The sequence below is a fragment of the Ptychodera flava genome, chromosome 14 (assembly GCF_041260155.1).
Source record: "Ptychodera flava strain L36383 chromosome 14, AS_Pfla_20210202, whole genome shotgun sequence".
In the NCBI taxonomy this organism is placed as follows: domain Eukaryota; kingdom Metazoa; phylum Hemichordata; class Enteropneusta; family Ptychoderidae; genus Ptychodera; species Ptychodera flava.
Window position 1 is genome coordinate 17,415,747 of NC_091941.1, and position 26,450 is coordinate 17,442,196.

Sequence of the window (26,450 nt, forward strand, 5' to 3'; positions counted from 1 at the left end):
ATTATGAGATTCTATGTTGTAAATTCCAACTTCAAGACTGCTATCTACTTCTTGTCTTTTAATCCTTGTGTTGTACTTCACATGCTATTTTTCAAAAAAGCTATTTCGCGCTTACGTCTCCAACAGAAGTTTTGATCGTCGTCATTAGCTAACAACGATGAACTGCCATTTTATTTATTCTGTGTGCCAGTACACAGTTGTACACAGTATCCGTCTCACGAACAGATATGCGAAATCTCAATTTTTTAAAATAAAGTTTTGGTCTACCACTTGTGGGGGGGGGGGCTCATCGTGAAGCGTGTAGGGTGCATAGGGTTTTTCGCGTTCTGGTCCGTGTGAAAACCGGAAGAATTTTTTTTCTCATAAAGTTAACAAAGAGATGGCTGCCATCTCAATTTCACGTTTCGGAAAATATTGGTTGATTTCTTTGTCTATAACCAACCTTCGCAAGGTGACACCTGATTTGTGTTCTTGATTGTTTAAACTCCTTTGAGTAAAGCATATCAAAGTTTAAATCCTTCAATGTCGAGGCACGTACTACTTCTTGAGCCTTGACTATGTCGCTTCTGATGCTGGTATGTTTCGATATCTTCCCGGCTAAACCTGAATTGGAACAAATAAAACTCATTCAAATAATATATTTGCCACACATAGGAAGCGTTGAATTCAAACTATATTGTCCTACGTGTTGTTGTTTTTTTCTATTCTAGCTACCTTGTAGCTGATCGTACCATGCGCGCACTGCCGGTAGCCATGTCATTCTTAGTTTCATTCATGTCCCCAATCACCATCCTGGGAAGTCCTGCTGAAGTATACGCCAACGGTTATATGTATTCCCTGGGTATTCTGTCAGCGTTCTGGGCCTTCCCTTTCTTTTCTGCCGTTCTTGTACCTGTTTTCTATGGCTTGAAGCTGAACAGTTCTTATGAGGTAAGTGATATGTTTTCATTGATGACGTAGAGCATGTCCCGTTTGTCAAAGCAGGTCCAAGTCAACGTGGAAGTTACCGCAAAAAACTGATTGTACATAAGTTAATTATAAAGTTTACTATTTGAATATAAGCAGATTTTTTCCAATCACAATCCTTAAGGTAGAACACGGCTCGGGGACAGATAGTCGGACTCTCAAATTTCGACAATCAAGTCTTTTCTGATCTACCACTTGTTGGGGTTTATTTTAAATCTCTTGGAGAAAGAAAAACTTTCACCGGCTTAGTTTTTCGAAAATCAAAATTTTATTTTCCCCCATTAAGTTAACACAGGAGTGGCGGCCTTGTTGAATTTCAAATATCGCAAAATGTTGGGTAATGAGTTTCGCTAGATCAAATGACTCCCGACTTTTATTATTGATTCGGTAAGAGAATTAGTTGAAAGTTTCATTCAAAAGTTTGAGCAAAACTTTAATTCTTTCACTTCCGAGGTGCATACCAAAAAAAAACCAAAAAAACGACCTATAAGTGAATATTACAGGTAATGATGTCGTTGAAATCAATTTGTCTCAGGTTGAAACGTTATTGATAATTATTCTTACCATGACTTTTGTTTGTCTGTTTGTTTGCTTGCTTGCCTTGTTGTTTCTTCTGTAAGTATCTGAGTCTTCGATTCAACTATTGGCTACGTGTGTTGGCATCTGGTCTTTTCATCTTGCGTCAAGGAATGTACATCGCTTTCTGTCTGCTCGGACCGGCACTAGCATTCGAAGCAGGTAAGATTTTGATCTTCGACTCTATCGCTTGACTTATTGATATCAGTCCAATATAACGGTGTCTGTACAGTATGCGAGACGTTTACTATTGTTTCTTCAACTGAGTCAAAAACCACTTACACTATCAAACCTTTTCACATTTGCCTTCCACAGGTATGCATCGTGATTTTAAAGAGTGAAATTTATTGGTAACAAAGGATCTGCTAGCTTAAGAATTATCTTCTGAACTAATCAAATCACACACTAGAAGGTCGCGTGTGTTCGGGATCTAAAGAGTGACCGATGAAAAAGTTTGACTTTCCACAAATATAACATACATAATCGCCCATGTTTCGCTGAACTCGCAAGACACTGAACTGAAGCAGTTTCTTCTGTAACTTTTCTTTTTACAGTTCAGAAATTCGAAATGTGGAAAACGACTGTTATATTAGGAGTTGTTTGTACTTTCTATACAGCAATAGTAAGTAACATCTGATTTTTCTCCACAAAGTTAACAAAGTGATGGCGGCCATTTTGAATTTTAAATATCTGTAAATATTGGGTTATTTGTTTCGCTAGTACCAACATTTGCTCGATGACCCTTGAGTTTTATTCTTGATTTTGAAAGACAGTGGTTGAAAGACTTTTTTGAGGAAAGTTTGAGCACAAATTTATGTCTTTAACTTTCGAGGCGCATATCACCTTAATATGTGGAAGTATTCTTCCAGTTCGTACTTTCTACAGTTCGCGGGACATCTCATCTAATACTTTTTTCGAATCGGAGGAAAATTTCTTAATGCTAAAATACTGCTCAACAAGAAAACAAATCAGAATTACAATCGCATTCAATGCTAGAATAATGTGTAACGGTCGCACCTTAGGATTAAGGGAGTTGAAGTACGATAAGGATCGTAATATAATGCCGTCAATAAATGAAGCAAAAACATCTTGACAAGCTATCTGCCGTAAGCTCAACTTTATTACAAAACGGCAAATCCCTAGACTAATCTTTCTGTTCTCTTCTACTTTATACATTTTGCTTAGCTTACATGATTAACAAAATTTTCTCAATTCAAAGATGGAAACTGTCGGTCATCTCGTGGAATTTCAGTCAGGCTTTGTTCCTCTAAGTAGAGTAAAGTCGCACAACGAACTATCCTATTCTCGATTGTCCCCAAGTCTTACCAATAATGAATTAAAGGTGTTGCTGTATCTCGTTCTCCGCGGTCAGTAACCGTGTCTTGTCGTAAGATCTTGACCACGTGGTAAGCGCTGGTACGAGATAAGTATACACGAATTCTGATGGCATCAAAAATATCACGTAGATATCAAAGTATCGCCAAACATGCTTCAGGTGGCTATAAATTCGTGAACAATAAAGAGCTCAAACAGTGCTTGCGTCACAGTTAGAACCGCAAGTACGCTTGATCACACCAAGTAATCTGTCAGACTTCATGCAAATGCGATCGACATTGGTGTTCAAGTCTAGGATAGATCGAAGATCAACACCTACATCACAGTATTTCTTGACAGATTCCAAACATTTGCTTTTCATAACATACGCAATGTAGGATCTTGTAAACCTGAGAACGTTATGGTATGTTTTATTGGAAGACATGCCCCATTTGACACTCCAATGGTATACAGCATGTATGTCACTTTTAGTGCATTACAATCTTGCTGAGATCTAATAGCATGAAAGCACTTTGAATCGTCAGCAAAGAGAGCTCGAGTAGAATCACAAGATACACACATTGGCACGCTATTGACCTATAACGAAATAAAAACGGGCCCAACACGGATCCCTGAGGAACTCCTGCATGCAACCAGTCTGAGTATTCTCCCTCAACGACTACTCTTTGTTTTCTACGTAATAAATTGTCTTGAATCCCGTTTAAAAAGCATGCCATTGAAAACAAACAAAGCTGTAAGTTGTGCAACAACAATTTGTCCGGACGCCGATAATTTGTGGAAAGCATGCAGACGTTTTCGTGTACACGTTTAAAATGTATGCACACTTTGGTGGCTAATCACCATAGCCTACACAAGACATGCATGCCCATAGCACATTCATGAAATAAAAATATGTGGGGAATCAAAGTCAAAAGAATCGTGACGTGATCTCGAGAGTTTTGGAAAGGAAGGAGTGAACAAGTCCTGTGCTTTGTGTCTGTATGTCGTGCAAAATCAGAAAACTTACTTATAAGGAAGTCAGCACTACAATACTGACTAATTAGGCAAAATAAATGAAACGTGTGCTTCCATTATCCCAACCTACAATATATAAAACCCTCGCATTTCAAAATTCACAGATGATTTTGTTTTGTTACTTTTTGATGAGTCACATCCTGGTAAAATAAAACAATAAAGAGTTTCCAGCCGACACACCCTGTTTCCTGCGAGTGTGTAGACAGAATCACGCAATATTTATTATGCCTAATATAAATGATACAAAGATTTTTGCCCGATGTGCGTGTATTCTTCTTACGCGTTTATAAATGTTGCATTGCGTCACCTGTGAAGTACGCTAAAAGAATTTTCCTCGTCCCTTTCAGGGTGGTATCAAGGCGGTTATATGGGCAGATGTTTTCCAATTTCTGGTCATTTATGGTTCCATATTAGCCATCGTCGTGATGGGTTGCCTGGAGGTCGGGAGTCTTGATTCTGTATGGCAATACAACGTCGAGCATGGACGACTGGCAACAAGGTGTTGTCTTCTGTACCGCACATGTCTCTTAATCAAAATCTGGAAAAGCCCATAAACAGTCAGGGTCTAGTTCTATTATTTACATCACTATTATAGGAAAGTATTTACACCACGGTTATAGGAAAGTTACTTGTATGTATGTTACCAGGCGAATTTGCTCACGACTTCTATCTAGACGAATTTCTGATAAAGTAAGACAAAGATGGTTAAATGTGACTCCTACTGTCGCTTACTCTGATGAAAATGTGTGTATTCTTTTCTGAATGTAAGCATAGTGTTACGTGCAGAGAAAACGAACAAAAGGGTGAACTCAGCAGTTAACGTTTAAACAAAATTTATTACGAAAATAAACTAATTGCTAAGTCAGGGATAGAGTACAAGCTTTAAAAGTGTACAGACTACTTATCTCAGCTGGGACGGCAAAGCTCCAGTCTCAGAGTTGTAACAGTCAGTCGGATGAATGAACAGTCCTTTGGCTTGCAGGCTTGAAGCTGCACAAAGTCCACAGTATAAATCCAGCGTTGACAGTGAAGGTCTTGAAAAGTCTTGAGAATGACTACTGCTGGAGTTTAGTAACACACAAGAGACACGATCCCAAAAGTCTGACTGGAAGCTGAGCACGTCCCTTTTATAAAGGCATATAAGAACAATCTAGAACTTTTATTGACATGCTAATTACTGTTCTAAAATTATCTCCCTTACACAACTAATCAACTTTCCAGAACATTCCAAACATGACTAATTGAATTCAAGGTTGTGAGGTCATCAAGGGCAGTGACCTTGAGAATGTTCTAGACTAATTGAACTCAGGTCATGATGAGTGTGGGGGGAAATGACCTACATAACACACCCCCTCTTCAAAAAAAAGAAAAATTTTTCAAAGAAAAATCTTTCTTTTGCAAATGTAATCTTGAAAAAGATTTAAGTACTCAATTTTTTTTTTTTTTAAAGTAAAACTTCTTGAAAGTGAACAACAATAAACTCTAAATACGAGAGAGACAGTCTGCAATTAAATTTTCTCTGCCTTTGATATGTCTAATGTCAAGATTAAACTCCTGTAACATTAAACTCCATCTTAGCAATCTCTGATTTTTGCCTTTAAATTTCTGCAGAAAAACAAGAGGGTTGTGATCAATATAAACCACTATTGGCTGATTTGAAGAAGTAACATAAACTTCAAAATGCTGTAAAGCTAATATCAAAGATAAACACTCTTTTTCAATTGTAGAGTAGTTTCTCTGGGATTTGTTAAATTTGCGTGAAAAATAGCAAACAGGATGATCTACACCATGACTATCCTCTTGCAATAAAACAGCACCAGCAGCCGTATCACTAGCATCCACAGCTAATTTGAATGGCAAAGTGAAATCTGGTGCAGACAACACTGGAGCACTTTGCAGTATGGCTTTAAGTGTATCAAATGCCTGTTGGCATTGCTCTGACCAAACAAACTTTACTTTCTTTTTAAGTAAGTTAGTCAAAGGCTCAGTAATTGTAGAGAAATTTGGACAGAATTTTCTGTAGTAACCAGCCATACCGAGAAAGCACATCAGTTGTCGTTTACAATTTGGTATGGGAAAACTTGAAATGGCACTGATTTTGGCATCAACAGGTTTTACCCCACCCTGTCCTACAGTATGTCCTAGGTAAGTCACCCTCGCCCAACCAAACTCAGATTTGGCAAGGTTGACAGTCAACATTGCTTTACTCAGTCTCTCAAAGAACTTCCGCATGAGCTTGATGTGTTCCTCCCAGGTGTCACTATACAGGACGACGTCGTCAACGTAGGCTGCACACCCGTCTAGCCCGGATATGACGTCGTTGATCATCCGTTGGAACGTTGCCGGAGAGTTCTTCATTCCGAATGGCATCACCTTGTACTGGAACAATCCGTCTGGTGTAACAAAGGCGGATATTTCACGAGCACGATCCGTCAGAGGGACTTGCCAAAATCCCTTCAGTAGGTCAAATTTCGTCACATACTTGGCTTTTCCCACTCGGTCGATGCAGTCATCAATCCTCGGGATTGGGAAAGTGTCTGTCTTTGTTAAAGTGTTGACCTTCCTAAAGTCCGTGCACATACGATAACTGTGATCTGATTTGGGAACAAGTATGCACGGCGAACTCCAGTTACTTTTACTGGGTTCAATAAAGTCATTGTCCAGCAGGTATTTGACTTCTTCCTGGAGATATTTCGCTTTTGTTGGATTCAGTCTGTATGGATGTTGTTTTACAGGCTTACTGTCCCCAACATCAACGTCGTGATAAATGACGTTTGTCCTCGTTGGAACATCTTGAAACAGGTGTTTATATTCACGGAGCAGTTCTTTCACCTGTTGTTGTTGTTCTGGCTGGAGGTGTGCCAACTTTGTAGACTCCAGCTTCTCCAGGATTTCTGAGTTCTGAAGCTTGACCGAGCCAAGCTTTGAGTTTAGAGTATTATCACTCAAGTCAGTTTCAGTATCACTATCTTCATAATGGTTTGAACTGACTGCACTGACAGGCTTTGTCTTAGTAGGATTATCCCTATCTAAATATGGCTTAAGCATATTTATGTGACATAGCTGTTTTTGTTTTCGCCTGTCAGGTGTTATTATGATGTAATTTAAATCACTCAATTTCTTATCAATTAGGTATGGCCCAAAGTAACGAGCATGGAGTGGTTTGCCAGGAATTGGAAGTAGAACAAGAACTTTTTGACCTGGTTCAAACTTCCGTTTGAGGTGCTTTTATCATATTTGGTTTTCATTGACTGCTGAGATGACTCAAGATTTTCTCTGGCTAATTCACATGCTTTAGAGAGTTTTGTACGAAAATCTGACACATATTGCAAAATATTCAGACAATCATCATCGTCTGATAGGAATTTCTCTTTAACGAGCTTAAGTGGGCCACGGACTGTATGTCCGAAATACAAGCTCAAATGGGCTAAAACCAAGAGACTCCTGAATTGACTCTCTAACAGCAAAGAGCAAAAAATGAATTCCTTCATCCCACTGCTTCTCTGTGTCAAAACAGTAGGTCCTAATCATGTTTTTCAAAGTTTGATGAAATCGCTCAAGAGCACCCTGACTTTCTGGATGATAGGCGGATGACCTATACTGTTTAATGCCTAGCTGATCCATTACTTGTTGAAAAATACCAGACATAAAGTTGGAGCCTTGATCGGACTGGACACATTTAGGGAGGCCAAATAAAGTGAAAAATTTGACTAAAGCTCTCACTATAGTCTTTGTCTTTATGTTTCTCAGTGGTATGGCTTCTGGGAACCGAGTTGATGTACACATAATTGTCAACATGTACTCATTTCCTGATCTTGTTTTTGGTAGGGGCCCAACACAGTCTATTAGTATCCTACTAAATGGTTCTTGAAATGCAGGAATTGGCTGTAAAGGGGCCTTTGGAATGGTCTGATTCGGCTTTCCTACCATTTGACATGTGTGACAAGTTTTACAGAAATGTGTACATCTTGCCTGAGATTAGGCCAATAAAAGTGACTGAGAATTTTATGATAAGTTTTCCTGACTCCTAAGTGACCAGCCCAGGGCGTTTCATGGGCCAGGCGCAATATTTCAGCACGATAGGGCTTTGGAACCACAATTTGATGTTTTATAGCCCAATCGTCATCAACCAAAACATCTGGAGGTCTCCATTTACGCATGAGGATACCAGATTTTGTATAATAGGAAACAGAGCTATCTGAAGTTTTACCTTCATCATCTACCCTGTCAAACAAAGACAAAATATCTGGGTCTTTGTGTTGTTCTGCAATGAGATTTGATCTAGAAAATGTCTGACTTTGGTCAGCAGAAGTTTTACTGGAAGTTTCAAATCCACGAGGGAATATAACGGAATGATCCGTGTCAAACACCTGACTGAGAAAGGTGTCATTAAGTCAACATCTGTGACATTATTTTTGAGAGTATTTTGATTCTCGGAAGTTTTCTTTGACATGGCTCGAGTAATGGCACATGAAGGAAATAAATTGGGTATCTCTTGTTCAATTGGCTCTGGATCTTGATCTAAACTAGGATTATCAGTCACAAGTGGATTAGTAATGACCTTGTCCCCGGCAAGGTCGTTTCCGAGAAGAAGGTGAATCCCTTCAAAAGGCAAACAAGGCCTAATACCTAAAGTCACAGGTCCAGAAACAAAGTCCGAAGACAAATAGACATTATGGAGAGGAACAGGAATGTAGTCATTACAATCTACCCCCTTAATAAGAACTTTAGAACCTGAAATGACTTTTCAGAAAACGGCAGGGTATCTGCCAACAAAAGAGACTGGGAAGCCCGGTATCTCTTAAAATTTTGACAGGGGTAGCGGAAGAAAATCACTAGAAAGTGATATAAAACCATCATGAATAAATGGTTCGAAAATACCCATAATGCTATCTTGAGAAGAATTGACCTTGACCTCATTAATTGGGGATAAGAGGGGGTTAACCTCAGAAAATGTGTTGCACACATTATTAGACTCTAATTGAGTTGATGAAGAAACAAAGCCGGTTGGCTTAGATCCACTTTGACCACTTTGACCTTCACGTTTTCTTTTCAATTTGAAACAATCTGACAATAAATGGCCGTCTTTCTTACAATAATTACAAGAAAGTGTACCAAACTGTTTGTCAGAAGGAGATTGAGACTTGGGATCTGATGATGTGGGAGTATTACTTGAACTCTGTGAACTGTTGTCATTTGATTTCCTACTCTCCTTTGAAAATTCTTGGATGAAAAGGAGGAGTTAAAATTTACCTGCATTGCTTCTGTATGAAAAGGACTGGGATGGTTTGCTGAGAAATGAAGATTTGTGGGTCAATGAATAATCATCGGCCAAACGTGCAGCAACCTCCAAGTATCTGCCTTTTGTTCATTGATAAACGTCTTGATGTCACTCCGGATGCACCTTTTAAATTCTCAATCAAAACAAGCTGTCGTAATTTGTCATAATTCTGACTGACCTTTTCCGAAGAACACCAACGATCAAACAGTTGTTCTTTTGTTCGAGCAAATTCAACGTAAGTTTGATCTTTCACCTTCTCACAATCCCTAAATTTCTGACGGTACGCTTCAGGCACCAACTCATAGCCCTTGAGAATTAATTCCTTCACAGAATCATAATCTGAAGCCTGCTCTACTGACAACTGAATGTAAATTTCTCTGGCTTTACCCACCAAAGCACTCTGCAAAAGCATAGACCAGGACTCCTTAGGCCAGTCAGACTCTGAGCAATTTTCTCAAAATGTAGGAAATATTTATCAACATCCTTTTCTTGGAACGGGGGAACTAACCTGAAATGCTTAGTGATGTCAAACTTGTCTGAAGGGAAGAATTTTCCTGACTGTCCAAGCTCTAAACGTTTTTTTTCTACCTGCAATCGCTGTTCTTCTAATCGCAATTCTTTTTCTCTCTGTCTTTCTTCCATTTCTAATCTTTCCTGCCTTTCTTTTTCTTTCATTTGTAATTCCATTTTCTTAATTTCCAAATCTGCCTGTATTTCTAGTTTTCTTAGTTCAAAAGTAGACTCGGGCTCATAATCTTTCAAGGTGGATTCCTCAAATTGGCCTAAATCAACTAAATGTTTTGCAATACGGTACTGTATTTCCCTCTTGCGCATGGATCTTTTGACTTCTACTTTAAGGAAATTGGCCAGTGCTATGTGGTCATCTTTTCTGAGGAATCAAATGTGTCCTGATCAAGGTCATCCATTTCCTCTGGTTTAAATTCCGCCATTATTAAATTTTGCTGAGTTCACAGTATACAGTAGTTTTGAAAAGGCTGGCAAAATGTTGTCAAACGGCTCAAAATATTCGTATCCCGGACAAGCCCCCAATTTGTTACGTGCAGAGAAAACGAACAAAAGGGTGAACTCAGCAGTTAACGTTTAAACAAAATTTATTACGAAAATAAAACTAATTGCTAAGTCAGGGATAGAGTACAAGCTTTAAAAGTGTACAGACTACTTATCTCAGCTGGGACGGCAAAGCTCCAGTCTCAGAGTTGTAACAGTCAGTCGGATGAATGAACAGTCCTTTGGCTTGCAGGCTGAAGCTGCACAAAGTCCACAGTATAAATCCAGCGTTGACAGTGAAGGTCTTGAAAAGTCTTGAGAATGACTACTGCTGGAGTTTAGTAACACACAAGAGACACGATCCCAAAAGTCTGACTGGAAGCTGAGCACGTCCCTTTTATAAAGGCATATAAGAACAATCTAGAACTTTTATTGACATGCTAATTACTGTTCTAAAATTATCTCCCTTACACAACTAATCAACTTTCCAGAACATTCCAAACATGACTAATTGAATTCAAGGTTGTGAGGTCATCAAGGGCAGTGACCTTGAGAATGTTCTAGACTAATTGAACTCAGGTCATGATGAGTGTGGGGGAAATGACCTACATAACCATAGTCATTGCCACACTACCTACGTTTTTCCCTCGCAGCTTTTCGCTCGACCCGACTACCCGACTTACTTTCCAAAACGTGATTGTTGGTATTGGAATGAACACCTTATCTATTTATGTCAGTCAGACTGCGGTTCAGAGAATCATTGCGACCAAAACATTAAAACAAGCACAGCTGTAAGTGTTTCAGCGGTATGCTCAAATTATGTCTGTCGGATGTCATGTTAGAACGTGTAATGATACAAATACTCTAGAGATGGAGAGCGTGTATTGGTGGATACTCCGTACGTGAGAATGACAAGCGGGATACTTTATTGTCAAAATGTCTTTGTAAGTGAATGCACATTGGCATACTGTTTTACATCTCAGTCGTTAAGTACGGTCAGCCACATGCATTTTACACAGTATAGTATGTATGTATGTATGTATGTATGTATGTATGTATGTATGTATGTATGTATGTATGAGTCAGTTATGTACGTGGACAATATGTCTCAAAACACTGCAAAACTCAACAGCATTTATGGTGACAATGATTTTTGCTCTTGTCTTAGATCTGTACTGCTGAACATACCTTTCGAATGTTTGATTCTTTCAATGGTATATCTGACAGGATTAGTGCTGTTCGCATTTTACAATGGTAAGTTATTCTGGGAGGTAGACGGACGAGAATCAGCGGTCATAATAATGCACCAACGTCACTCATGGAGACATTAAATATCTCACAAGATCACTTTACAACTACACCACAGGAAAAATTCAAACAATATTTTTTCACTATGAATTTTACGTTTTCCAGCACCATCCAATAAGCATGTTATGTTCGGTTTTATTGCTTTAATAAGACCTTCGACAGTTTATTTAATTTCGTTGTTTAGGTTCGTTTATGCATAAGTGAATTTTTTTAGTTTTAGTTTAACGAAAACGCCAATGTAAATATGAATTGACATTTGGGTACCCGGCGACAAAATGTGTCTCAAATTTGACAAAAAAATAATTGTTTCGGACATTAAAAAAATGGAAGTGAAAAAAACACGATTGGAAATATTTTGGGATAATAGGATATTGTAGTAATATTGGTTTATTCAGTAAGTTTACGCTCATCTACTCTTCTGTTTTTGCAATTCACATATTTTTAAGGGTAATCTGTAATATTGTAACTTTCAGCTACAGGGTACCCGGCACTTTTAATAAATTTGCACAATAAATAGATTTCTACCATTTCAAAATGACAGATCCTTTGTTTTCTTTGAAATTGTCATTATTGTTTTGTCCATTCCCCAAGTTTTGGTAATTTTAGAAAATAGAGGGTCATGTCCAAGGTGGCCCTGAAAAATAGAGGGTCATGTCCAAGGTGGCCTTGAAAAATAGAGGGTCATGTCCAAGGTGGCCCTGAAAAATAGAGGGTCATGTCCAAGGTGGCCTTGAAAAATAGAGGGTCATGTTCAAGGTGGCCTTGAAAATATAAGGTAGTGTTGTCATGAACAATTTTTAGACATTTTCAACTTTTCAATTTCAGAATATCTTTTTAATACAAATATTTCACCAGCTACTTGAACTCCTTGTATTTTTTAAGTAGATAGAATAAAAAAATACAATTTAAACTATTTTACTTTGCCTTATTGAGGTACTAACTTCAAAAGTATGAAATACCTTAGTTTCCTGAACACCTACCACACAATGAAAATGACAGTTTAGAAAAATAGGAAAGTTTACAATGTACTATCAGCAGTCAAACAAAGTAGTGGTTAAAACTGTTCGAAAAATCGCAATTTGACAACCGTGATGTATCAAAAACAGGTAAAGGATCAAAACTTGTAAGATTCAAAACATTCTGCAGAATTATATGATAAGTACAGTTTGCAAAATTTTTGTTTATTTCACTGTATTTACATTTGCAAAAAAAAGCAAATTTGACTAGATTTAGTAAAAAGCAGTTAACTTAACTTTGTTACAAAGTAGATTGAACAAAATTAAGAAATTTACCTTAATCTGTAGCAACAAATAATGGTCTGGTGCCTTATTTTTCAATAATTTTTGACAAACTTTTCAAAATCCTATAAACCCAAAATATTTCCAATCGTGTTAAAAGTGTTTTCAATACGCTTTCGGCTTTCCATACCGTATATTTTCCCTCTCATACAGCAAAAGACGGCAAACAAGTTCAACAATTCATAAGTGTGCGGACCGAAATTTTGTAACAAAGACATAAGCACCTTGATAGGGTCTAATATTGCCCTATTCCTTGTGTCGAAGACCAGGTTTTGCCGAGGGGTCATTAATAAAATGTTACTATTAAACTTCCAACGGTTTATCTAGGGTGCAAAATTTCAGTTCAAAACCGTTCAACCTGAAATTACGACTACATTTACCGCTAAAAGCCAGCGGGTGTTAATATTAATTGAGTTTTCCACATTTTCAGACCAAGCGAGTCCGTTGATGCCGGCCATTAATGCAACTCTGCCTTCCGGTGAGTATGTAAAAGACACAAAAGACTTACTTATTACGGGTTGTTTTGTCCTGATTAGGCTTGAGAGAGTCTGCTGTGCGTTACACAACCGGTTTGCTATAATGACCGAGTCAATTTGAAATAATCATTCACGAGATAGTCTCCGCTTATTTGTCCATACATTTTACAAATATCACGAGCTAACAAGACCATCAAATTATTTTGTCCTTTGAAAACTTAAAAGTTAATGACTGACACAATCGCTCCTTTAATTATGGAGTCTGCGAACTATTTTAAAGGCGCCCAACATCTCGACTGGAATATTACTATTATTTGACTGACCCGATTCGTTGTCATTTGTCAGAATTTCCAGAATTTGGTGGCAATGTGAAATCCCGCTACACTCCGAAATACAACTCTCCCGATCAGGTAAAGCTCTATAATACAAAGTTTCTCCCGCGTCTTTCTAGCTCACGCGTTCACAAATGTGGGTTAATGTCATAGCGTTGTCTGTCTGTCTGTCTGTCTGTCCGTGTGTGTGCTTTTGAGTGTGTGTGTCTGTCTGTCTGTCTGTCTGTTTGTTTACATGATACCTCAAAAACGCCTGAACACATTCAAGTCAGATTTGGTACACAGGTATCATATTCTATTTGCAAGAACTGATTAGAGTTTGGTTAGTGTGGTTTGCATATTAATGAAGTTATGCAATATCATTTTTTCCGTAAAATGGTTTCCCTATGGAGAGGGTAATGATAGTGCAGACATATATCAATAAATACTGCACGAAATTTCATGAAACTTTTTACAGATGACAATCTCAGAACATTATTATGATACTGTGAGTGTCATATCTACTCATTTGCATCTTTGATGAACTTTTGTTATTAGCGACATAACTCTGCAATTCCTGCACAAAACTTGATGATACGTACAACAAATATTGATCTGATATATATGTAATAGTAGTTAGAAGAATTGGGCAGTGTCAAGATAATAAATAGCTCATTTGCATATTCTATGAAGTTTTGTAATTAGTCATATTACTCGGATTTAACTGCACCAAATGTGATGAAATCTGTACTGATCATGATCCGACTGATATCTAACTGTGTTGTAAAGCATTTGGTAGTGTGAAGTTAATTAAGGATTCATTTGCATATTTAATGAACTTTGTATTTAGGTATATAACTCTGAAATTACGGCACCCAAGTCAGTGAAATCTAATACAGATATTGATTTGATATGTATCTAATTGTACTGAGAATCATTTTGCAGTGTTAAGTTAACAATACCTCATTTGCATATTTTATGAAGTTTTGTAATTAGTAATTAAACTCTGAGAGTACTGTGCGAAGTTGATAAAACCTGCTGCATATAGTGATATAACAGATATCTTATTGTTCTATGAAGAGTACAACCATTAATAAACCTGTTGTAAAACACGTAAATTTAATCGAGAAATCCGTGAACACTACGTTTGGTAGAAACAGCGTTTCTACAATTGCCCCTCGGCGGCATTTTCGCAAGTGCTATTAGCCAATCACACGTGAGCTAATGTCATAGCGATGTCTGTCTGTCTGTCCGTGTGTGTGTGTGCGTGTGTGTGTGTCTGTCTGTCTGTCTGTCTGTCTGTCTGTCTGTCTGTCTGTTTACACGATAAGTCAAAAACGCCTGAACAGATTCAAGTCGGATTTGGCAGACAGGTATCATATGCTAATTGCAAGAAGTGATAAGATGTTGGTTAGTGTGGATTACATAATAATGAAGTTATGACATATCATTTTTTCCGCACAATGGTTTTCCTATGGAGACAGTAATGACAGTGTCGACATATGTCAAGAAATACTGCATAAAATTTCATGATACTTTTCACAGATGACAATCTCAGAACATTATGATGATACTGTGAGTGTCATGTCACTTATCTGCTCATTTGCATATTTAATGAACTTTTTTAATTAGTCACATATCTCTGATAACTCTAAAATTCCTGTACCAAATTTGATGATACAAGCAACAAATATTGATCTGATATGCATCTAATTGTACTGAAAAGCATTGGGCATTGTCAAGATAAGAAATAGCTCATTTGCATATTTTATGAAGTTTTGTAATTAGTCATATAACTCCTGACTATATGCACCAACTTTGATGAAATCTGTTGCAGATACTTAGCTGACATATATCTTACTGTGGTGAAAAGCATTCAGTGGTGTGATGTTAATTAATGGTTCGTTTGCATATGTAATGAACTTTGTGTAATGAGGAATATAACTCTGCAATTACGGCACCCAATTCAGTGAAACCTGCTACAGATATTGATCTGAGTGCTATGAAACATTGAGCAGTGTAAATTTAATTAAGGGTTCATTTGCATATTTAATGAACTACGTAATGAGTAATATTACTCCAAAATTACAGCATTAAATTTGATGAAACATGCAACATATGTAGATCTGATAGATATCTAATTCTCCTATGAAGCATTAAGCCGTGTCAAGTTAATAACCAACTCATTTGCACATTCAATAAAGTGTTGTAATTAGTGAGTATTGTGCGAAAGTTGATGAAACCTGCTACACATAATGATATATCAGATACCTGATTGTTCTGTGAAGTGTATTGCTATTAATGAATGTGTTGTAAAACACTTGAGCACATTCAGTTCACATCTGGTTAGTCCATTATTCTATGAGAAAATACGGACTTTTCATTCGTCTGCATGGTCTTCAGAAGAGATCTGCGCGATTACGCTTATCACTGGTACGAGTCGGCATCATCAAAACCACTCTATCAGAGCGATGGGCAATGCTGGATGGGACTAATGATCATTGTTACCTTTTGAGTCTGACCAAAGCTCCTTCTCATGGCGATATTCATTTAAGAGAAAGGATATGCTCACTTTCATCACAACACCTGACGCCATTATCGAGTATTATGCTTCAATACGAAGAACTAACCTTCACTTGGTTCTTTCGTGTTGTATATTCCGATCTCGATCGGATATGTAACAGAGAAAATGACAAGGTCAATGCCATGGTTTTTATAGTCATTTTAGATGCCATAACAATCGGTTTTTTTATTAAGTCAAGGTATTTTCTTGTTTACTCATCTATACATTTCTTGAGAAAACAGATCCTTTCAGGGAACCTAACATTCATACAAAGGTGTACATTTTGAACCCTGCATTTCGCCCTACAATTTACTTTTTAGATATTGGTGTTTTTCGTCAGTTCTCAATTTGGTGATATCCCTGGAATGCAAGGTCTTTTCATGGCGTGCGTAACAGCGGGATCTCTGAGGTAAGTAATAAACAAAATCAACGATCGATGAACTTTCACTTAGTCTCGACTAAAGTCAGAGTCAGGTAATCGTTGGAATGAGAATAATCTGGAAAACATACATACATACATACATACATACATACATACATACATACGGACAGACAAACAGACAGACTGAATTTTTAAGCCTATAAGATTTGGCAAGGTAGTTAAACAATTTCGACAAGGAAATGTTTATTGATAACATTTTCTAATTAATTATAAGACTTCACCAAGCTACCTATTGTTGACTTATTATGACTTTAACATTTTTGGTATTAAGGTCAAAATCCTGACAAATTTTAACTCAAAATAAACTTGTTTTAGTCCTAAGGCATAATGTAATACCCTGAATAAAATAATTTTTGTTACGCATGATCAAAGTGCATGTGCAATTTCACAGCGACACAACAACGGAACCTACAATAAATTAGTGATGTTTTTAATCAGAACAATGCAGAGCTTGGCTTATTTAATACTTTTCAATTAGTTTCAAATAAAAGCTAGAATTCACTGCAAAAGTAAGCAGCTTTACAGGACGAAGCTTTGGGTTTTTGGAATGATATTCATCAATTGTTATGTCAAAACTAGACGCTTTTCTGCAGAGTTAATCTTCCGCATAGCCATTTATATATCGCGAACTGGTTGGTGTGTTCTTGTCATTTGTCATTACCTTTCGGGACAATTTGTAAACCTGGACGACATCAGCAGCTGCCCTTGTTGAGGCAGATTTTTCAGAAAGATTACAGTTACAGTATTGTAGAACGTTCATAAACCTGTACGTGATTAATCTGGCTTTTCTATCATGCATGTTAATTGGAGCCGTACAGCGATTAAACAAATGATATATAATATATAGGACGACATACTTGTATTTCATACAATAATTGCCGGCAAAATTGACGAAAGTGAGTATAATGGTGACACTTTGTTACAATAACATATTTTTAATGAGAACGGCAAAACTGTGCGTGGTATTTATCGATCTCTTTACTAAAATGCTCAATATTTATTTTTCTGTTTAAACTAGCTCAATATCCTCAAGCATTAATGCTATCACAGCCGCGACATTACAAGATTTCGTAAAGCCTTTCCGTGGATGGAGAGCGCGTGTTGGCGGACACTCCGTACGTGAGAATGACAAGCGGGATACTTTATTGTCAAAATGTCTTGGTAAGTAAATGCACAGTGACACAGTGTTTCACATGTCTTAGTCGTAACTATGTATGTATGTATGTATGTATGTATGTATGTATGTATGTATGTATGTATGTATGTATGTATGTATGTATGTATGTATGTATGTATGATGTATGTATGTATGTATGTATGTATGTATGTATGTATGTATGTATGTATGTATGTATGTATGTATGTATGTATGTATGTATGTATGTATGTATGTATGTGTCTGAGTGTGTGTGTGCGCATGAGTGCGTGCGTGCGTTCGTGAATCTATCTATCTATCTATCTATCTATCTATGAAAACTACACTAAACATAGAAAGGGACTGGACAGAACTTACAGAGGTGAGGGCCGTTGTTTTTCAAAATGACACTGCGCGAAAAATATTGTCCCTTCAAAAGTGTTTGCAGAGAGAGAGTGACCCTCCCTAACTTTTTGTGCGCAAAAATCAGTGACCCAAGTGTCACAGTCTGTATCAATAATATTTAATAGACATATAATTTGTCATTTTACCTTTGAACTTTCAAAGAATACTTTTTAACTTTTACAAATAATTACTTTTGTGAAATTCCAATAGCATATTTGTTGTTCACATCTGGTCTTTTTAACACCGTTCTCTCATCACATACATTTATATCAATTGTCAAACATTTACAAAAGCACAGGTGTAGCTAGATATCGACATCTAGCGAAAAAATACGACGGATAAGCGAGTTCTTGCGATGTGTTTATTCAGACATTTATACAAGAGGGAGGAAGACTGAGAAAGGTTCAGGGAGAGACTGAGGGATAGAAAGGGACAGATGCAGAGAGAGGTTCTGCTTCTGTGAAACCAAAGTTCCTCATTATTCGGTTCACACCTGGTCGGTATTGCTTCTGTCCTGCATTCACTGTCCACGTAATTCTTTTTTCTTCAGCGTTTGTTTACGGTTCATGCGGCATAGGTCTCACCTTTGTGGCTGCCTCTATGGGTACCTATGTCAGAATGGCAAACTTGGTTATCGGAATCGTCGCAGGACCAGTGACGGGACTGTTTTTGACAGGTATGCTGTACAGAAGAGCGAATGGCAAGTGAGTAAATCTCCCGCACGGAAGACAAAAACGTTGTTCAATAACTCAGAAGTTAGAATGGATGAGTATCTCTGGGTACTGTTATGTAATCTAAAAATGCATAATCAACGATGGGTACAATTGATAAAGTGCATTAAAATATCATTCGAACATCATTTTCTCTACATTTATATGGCCGATTGAATTCATGACTCCAGTTAAAGGCGTTTGTAATTCTTTTGTGTTTCACATGCGAAAAGTAGCAAGCTTCTGAGCATATAGTTGTGTAAACAGTAGCAGAAAATATTCAGTTAACCATTTTCGTTTTTTTATGAATACATATTACATACTTACATGTACACTCTTAAACACATACATATATATACACGCATACTTATCTACCCACTTTTATAGTCGCACACACATACATACATACATACCTACATACATACATACATACATACATACATACATACATACATACATACATACATACATACATACATACATACATACATACATACATACATACATACATACATACATACATACATACATACATACATACATACATACATACATACATACATACATACATACATACATACATACATACATACATACATACATACATACATACATACATACATACATACATACATACATACATACGTACATACATACATACAAACAAACATACAAACATACATACATATATACAGACAGACAGTCGTGCATACACAGTCATAAAATCATACATGCCGACACACAGTCATATGTACAGTCATACAGTCAACAGGAAGGACAGGTGAGCGACAATAAGAACGGGTAGACAGACAGGTGTACGTTCATGTGCAGCAAGTACATTACGTGACTTTGCATATTTCAAAATTAATTAGCGTAGATTAGCACTAATTCAATTTTGGTGAATGTAGCTTGCATATAAATGAAGTTATGAAACATACTTTTTTCACATGATGTTTCCTATGGAGACAGTAATGACAGTGTCGACGTATATCAAGAAATACTGAACCAAAGTCATAAAAATTTTCACAGATGACTATATCAGACCATTACAATGACACTGTCAGTGTCATGTCAATTATCTGCTCATTTGCATATTTAATGAACTTTGTAATTAGTTATATTACTCCGAAATTTCTACATTAAATTTGATGATACTTGCTTAAAACATTGATCTGATATATAATTCTACTGAGCACCGGGCAGTGTCTAGTTAATAAATAGCTCATTTGCATATTTAATGAAGTTTTGTAATTAGTCATATAACTCCGAAATTACTGCAGCAAATTTGATCACATCTGCTGCAGATACCTGTCCAACAAATATCTGACCGTGTTGATAAGCATTTAGTAGTGTGAAGTTAAGTCAAGGCCCATTTGCATGTTTAATGAACTTTGTAATTAATGATATATTTCTTAAATTACAAAGTCAAATTGATGAAACGTGCAACAGATGTTGATCTGCTAAAGATCTCATTGTTCCATGAAGCAGTGAGCAATTTCAAGTTAATAAACAGCTCAATTGCATATAAAATGAAGTTTTGTAATTAGTGGTTTAACTCCGAGAGTGCTGTGCGAAATTTCATGAAACCTGCTACATATATATATACTACATATATATATATATATATATATATATATATATATATATATATATATATATATATATATATATATATATACTACATATATTACTATGTAATGAACCTGTTGTAAACCATATAAGTACATTCAGTTCACATATGGCTGACATTTGATTTAATCTATGTATCGTCAACAGAGGAATGCTGATTGGACTACTGATTGGGTTTTCAATTGGTATTTGGATATCGGTCGGTGGTGTTGTGTACAAGAAAGAAATTGACTCGGTTTCAGCTGTATATCGGGTAAAACAACCAATAATACTAACGTTTATACAGTAAATTGGAATTGACAATCATTTGACCAAACTGCTTTGTTAAATCTAAAATGCACATGCATTGCCCTCAAAGTACATGTTTTGATGAATAGCTGGTGTCTCAGACATCGAGCAAATAAATTTTAATATTTAATGACATATTTAACTTTCATAGTATATCTTTGACATTTATTTGTAAACAGTTGTCGTTCATGTGGTTCAGTTCAATGACTTGTCTAACCACTATGGTCGTCGGAATCATCTGCAGCGAAGTTGTCCGGTTGATATCCCCAGAGGAAAAGAGAAAAGTGGTTGATCCGATGTTACTTGCCACATTCCTGAGGTAATTACTTTTCCATGTAATCTGTGGCAGGCATGATCAAAGAACATAAATTTGGACTTACTGACTTCATGGTAGTTAGTGTTTTTTTCATTTCGGAGAAAAGTTTATGATTGCTTGAGAGATCTCATGAAGTCTCAGTCTGCTTTCTTATTTAATCTTAATTTAGTACGAGGGTACTCATTTTCATCGCGATACAGCAAGTAAGATGCGAAATTCACCTGCGGGATTTTTCCGTGGGTTTCAACCATGGATGGTGGAATAAGCCGAAAGTCGTGTAATGCCACGGGGTGGTAGTGTTCATTTCATGATTAAAGTATAGTTTTGGTGGAATTCATAAATTTCACGACATTTCAAAAACCAAAATCAGCCAGGTCCTCGGTTCTTTATGTTCGCATGACTACATTGATTGATACAATGTATATTCATCATGTGTTTTCGATCAAGGTAATGTCCACCGAAGCGTCCGACTGATTAATGAAATACCTGTAGTGAATGCTAGTACTGACCTTACTGGGTCTCGAAATAGACTTTCATCTTTACGTTTCTCAATTTTTTTTAATAGATCAAAAACTGAGTAAAGCTGTTCTTCCACATCTTTCTTCCGTGGAATGACGTATGATCAAGAAAGGAATGGAGTTGTTACAAATATCTGGAAGAGTTATTGGCATTACTGTGCATCCATTTTGGGAAAAAAATCGCAACGCTTGATATGATCGTTAGCCTGGCGAGATTTTTTTTCATTCTCTTTATTAACATCTTGACTAGAATCCTATACAAGGTGTCCAGGATCTGTGAGCGTCATGTTTGCTTGGACCTGTATATTTTCTATTCCAGTTTTCCAACTAATAAGCATGTGTGACAGGGAATATAGATTGCGGGAATTGATAATGCTTCGAGTGCCACCGAATATTGAATGGACTTGCTCACCCCTGGACCACCCCTTCCTTTACGTGTGCAGCTGATAAGTAGTACATGAACACTGAGAAGCTGTAACTTTGGCATCTGCGCCTTGTAGGATCAAGGATGTTGAAGTAATATCCTTCCTATGGTCATCTAAAAACAAGTCACAACGTGGAGTACAAAACTTGGGTGACATACTCTGTCTGTGCAATTAATACCCCAATAGCTGTATCTTTGAGTATTATTTTGATGATTTTACTTTCAAGCTAAAATATGTTTGTGAGAATATACTAATTTAGATATGTGAATACACTTATTAAACACCTATTGCCTTGTTATGAGGGCTATAGTGCCCGCCTATTGGTCCGAGGGGCCGTGAGTTAGCAGAAACACGTCGCTATTATAGCGATGTGTTTCTGCTAACACACAGCTTTGAGGAGTAATAGACGGGCGCTATAGCCTTAATAATACCAGGTTATATGTGTTTTATAATTCACCACACGCTCATGTTGTGTTTTGTTACATAGTTTTTTCTGATCTGGTTTTTATATTTTGCACCACAACAATCCATTGTGACAAGTTTACTAGGCGATGTTTCCACAGAGGTTTCAGTTGTACGTGGTACCACTTTCTTTCGGAAAATATTCTAAGCATACCTAGCGACATCCTTAGATGCACTTTAATCTTTTCCGTCGATGAGTTGTTCAAGTTCCTACGCTGTTGGAATGTTGGAAGTGTTGGAAAATCTGTTTTGGAGAGAGTGTGTCATCGCTTATCCCAGACACACGTTCTAGTCACCCGCTATTGTTGCAAAGTTGCTGACGACACTACGGTCACGTGACCGGAAATTTTTCCAAAATTTGGTCAAAACTATTTCCTTAGGGAGATAGCTTTTCAAAAATACCCTCTGACGTCACTTTTGTCGATCTGGTGGGGACTAGGTATATCTACTTTATCGTCACGTGACGTATTCTGACGAATCGCAACACGGAATGAGCATGTGGCGTATTGTAATATTAACTATCCGCTGGAACTGTATATGCAATTTTGAACAAGATAAATATTACACTTCGATTAAATGTTTGTCCTAACATTAAATCTCAGCCCAATGCGGAAAAGCAAAAACGTGGATACTGTGCATATCTATACTGTAATCTACACAAAAACTGCACAGAGAAGTCCAATGTAATGCATAGGGGTGAATGTTTTCAACCGTGACATTGTATGTTCTGTTTGCTTTGTTATATTGCCAATTTTTGAAAATGGCAGGAAATCAAAATCAAATTTGAATTTACTTGTAAAATGTTCCAAAAGGAATGGTTTCCTAATGCAGTTAAAGTTCATATCTCTTCAGAGGGTAGAATTCAGAGAAAATCAGGAGAGAATAGGAATTGGAAGATATTTTGAGATCAACAAATTTCAAGAGTTACAGCTAGTGGGGCTTTAATACAAATTCTGCTGATATTTAACAGTAAATTCAGGTTCGCAAAAAATCGCGTGTGTTGTGTCTTTATTGCTTTTATGGAGAGAAGTAATAGAAAGCGGTACCTCCAACTACGAATGTTGGATTTGCAATTTCAAAAATGGGTTCTATCACAATACACGACCCAACGATAAAAGTATTACAAAAATCTGATGTAAGTATTTTCTAAATACAAGACAACAAGACATTGTGTTCTAGTCATGATTTTGTGATGCAAAGTACTATTAGTGTATCAAGTATTCCAAGTAGCTTATTTTGACACAGTTTATGCTCACTTCATTTCGTATACTGTATATAGGGCGCCCTCGAACGATTAAATTTTAGCAGTGGAGTTAACTAGTCTTTTTCCGTAAGAAACCCGAAAGAGGCAACCCCGAAGTTTCAACTCGCCTCAGAGAACTAAACATTCATTGTTTCCCGTAAATTCCCATTTCGATACCTTTGGGTCGGAGTTTTACACGCCAACTTGATTGTGACGTGTCAAAATATTGCCTTCTAATATGTGTATACAGTCTGACGAATTTTGGCAGCATGTCGAGAGGAAGGTACGCAATCTCTTAGCCTAAATGTCTAAAAGGCTAGTACGTATTTGTAAAACCAAGAACTTCCAACACATATTTTCAAACATGAACAGCTGGAATATGAACTTCACATTTGTTCTCTATTCATGCTCAGTGTATACTTCCAGGTGTATATTCAAACACCCAGCGTCAGCTTATCAACACGGCCTACATATGTAGCGTGTATTGTAGTTATGCTAATCAAAGTAAAAATTAAGTTGCCCACGCGGCAATGGTTGAAAAATGGAAGGTTGAATGCAAGATATTGGTTTGAATAACACAGTGTGTAATTAGAAAAACTCATCCCCAAAAAGGGACCTATGGTATAAAACTTTATTGAAAACACTTCAGCATAAACTCACGTGTTGAATATATAGCATGTCATATTACCCTATTATTTCTGTCAGTAAAAGGTGTTATTCATATTCAATTTATAAGATATTTTCATAAAGGTCTTCAGAAATATGTGAAGAGAAAAAGGGCAACTAGTTTTTTTTTTATATATGACCTTTTTATTTTGTAGTTATAATCTTTGAAAAATGTATCAATGACAGGCCATTTCATTGAAGTTGACGTAGGAAAGTCTACTGTGAATCAAAGTATCATTATGATGTCTTTAAGGATAGAACATTGGTTTTGAGTAGGAAGTGTTATCATAAGAATTAACCAGGAAAGAATTTATTTTGTCGATGAAATTCTACGGGAATTCCTCTGGAATATGTTAAAACATATTTATGGTTCTTGGTCTATGTACTGATTATACTTTTATCTTTTAATAAAATAGTTACAAGGTCAGGTCATGAATGACTATTGAACAATGATCAAATTATGTCATGTTTTGCTAAACTTGGGAACACCTTAGAACAGTGTTTCTTTCACACACTGTAATCCATTAGGTTTGGAGTTTAATGTTATAGTTACAATTTAATATTGATTGTATCACGATGCAAGTGATGTTGTTTTGCACCAGTCGATATGTGATAATTGAAGTTTGTCTTTTTTGTGTTTGTGAGTGTGATCTATGATTTGAATGTATATTAACCCAATATTTATCGTTCCTGTAGAAATTTGTGAAGTGAAAAAAGGAAAATGATAATAGAGTGCATTCGAAGTGTCAATCAAAGTAAGACTTATGTCCATATCCAATAAGAATACTTAAGTCAGATGGTATTAAAGCAAAAGTAGCAAATGTATACAGGTGTTCATTAAAGTTTGCTTTTACATTACAAAGCACATGCTTCATGCTGCAGCTTAACATTAAACTCATAATGTTTGAAGTATTTCAGGTGATCAAGCTTTCATACATGACCTACAATACAAAATCATTACAGTAAATATAGAAGTGAGCTGATAATGATAACTCACTTTCAAACTTCAAGCATGACTTACAGTATCTACATATCAACTATGCACAGAAAAATTCAGACTAAATTCAGCTGATTCATGTTTTGTCTCTGGAAAAATTATGGAATGTCATTAAATACGCAAATCAGTTAACAACTAGAATATCACACACGCTCAGATTAACTTGTAGGAGTGAAGTAGTAGATCTAAAATATGCTCAACCATTACAGTTCTGGTAAAATCAGTGCGCTCATATTTAAATACAGACTAATTACGACCTACTATGATTTTCAAAACTCAGAATATGATGATGCTCTCTCAATAATGAAATGTTTCGATTTGCATGCTAAAGGTGTAAAATTGGGCTATAAAAGCCATTTTGGTTCAAAATTCAATGAAAATGATAAAAAGATTCTAAATTCATCAACAGCATACAAACTTATATAAAATTAAATGTTATCGAAAGACATAAGTTTAGGTACGTAATGTCAGCTTCTTGTAACGTCATATGTAAATAATAAACAACAAACAAACAATCAATTTGTCATTTTAAATAACACAAGTTCTTCCCGTGCAAACGTATCTCTACCAAAATACAAATAATGATATTTTGATGCACAATACACTTAATTCAGCTTGACAGATACTGTATGTGAAGCAACAGCACGATTGTGTTGCCAAGACATCCTTTACTTGTCTACCATATCTGTTCGTTCGTTTGTTCGTTTGTTTGTTTGTTTGTTTGTTTGTTTGTTTGTTTGTTTGTTTGTTTGTTTGTTTGTTTGTTTGTTTGTTTGTTTATTCTCCAGATCGAAATGATTATGCTGGGAAGACTTCTGAATTTCATGTTAACTATTGTCTTTAGTTTGCTATCTAAGGAACGATTTTTTGCCATTATGATTTAAATCTCTCTCTAAAGTTAGAACAAAAATGAATTATAGAATTATTTTCTTGGTAACAAAAGCAATTAATTTGCATACACACTGGCAACAAGGTTGCCCTGTAGAACTATGGATCTCTCTTTTACATTTGTACAACCATAGAGGTAACTATTGTGCACCACATGCACAAAACTACAGGGCATCATCAACCGACTCTC

General features: G+C 36.5%; 1 protein-coding gene across 3 annotated transcripts in view; it reads left to right on the forward strand.

Moving 5' to 3' along the window:
- The window catches only part of LOC139149574 (sodium-dependent multivitamin transporter-like), a 32,048-nt gene extending 7,440 nt beyond the window's left edge, over positions 1 to 24,608 (forward strand). For 2 of the 3 annotated variants that reach the window (XM_070721395.1, XM_070721394.1), the window contains exons 2-15: positions 711 to 930; positions 1,587 to 1,704; positions 2,097 to 2,164; positions 4,239 to 4,390; positions 10,834 to 10,971; positions 11,349 to 11,434; positions 13,217 to 13,264; positions 13,608 to 13,672; positions 16,457 to 16,545; positions 17,597 to 17,739; positions 18,669 to 18,822; positions 20,605 to 20,710; positions 20,925 to 21,064; positions 21,899 to 24,608. In XM_070721395.1, coding sequence (XP_070577496.1) covers positions 711 to 930; positions 1,587 to 1,704; positions 2,097 to 2,164; positions 4,239 to 4,390; positions 10,834 to 10,971; positions 11,349 to 11,434; positions 13,217 to 13,264; positions 13,608 to 13,672; positions 16,457 to 16,545; positions 17,597 to 17,739; positions 18,669 to 18,822; positions 20,605 to 20,710; positions 20,925 to 21,064; positions 21,899 to 21,923 — 1,552 coding nt within the window. In that variant the 3' untranslated portion in view covers positions 21,924 to 24,608. Of the gene's footprint in view, positions 1 to 710; positions 931 to 1,586; positions 1,705 to 2,096; positions 2,165 to 4,238; positions 4,391 to 10,833; positions 10,972 to 11,348; positions 11,435 to 13,216; positions 13,265 to 13,607; positions 13,673 to 16,456; positions 16,546 to 17,596; positions 17,740 to 18,668; positions 18,823 to 20,604; positions 20,711 to 20,924; positions 21,065 to 21,626 lie in introns of all 3 variants that reach the window. The other variant, XM_070721397.1, reaches the window with a different exon arrangement.
- The last annotated feature ends 1,842 nt before the right edge of the window (positions 24,609 to 26,450 follow it).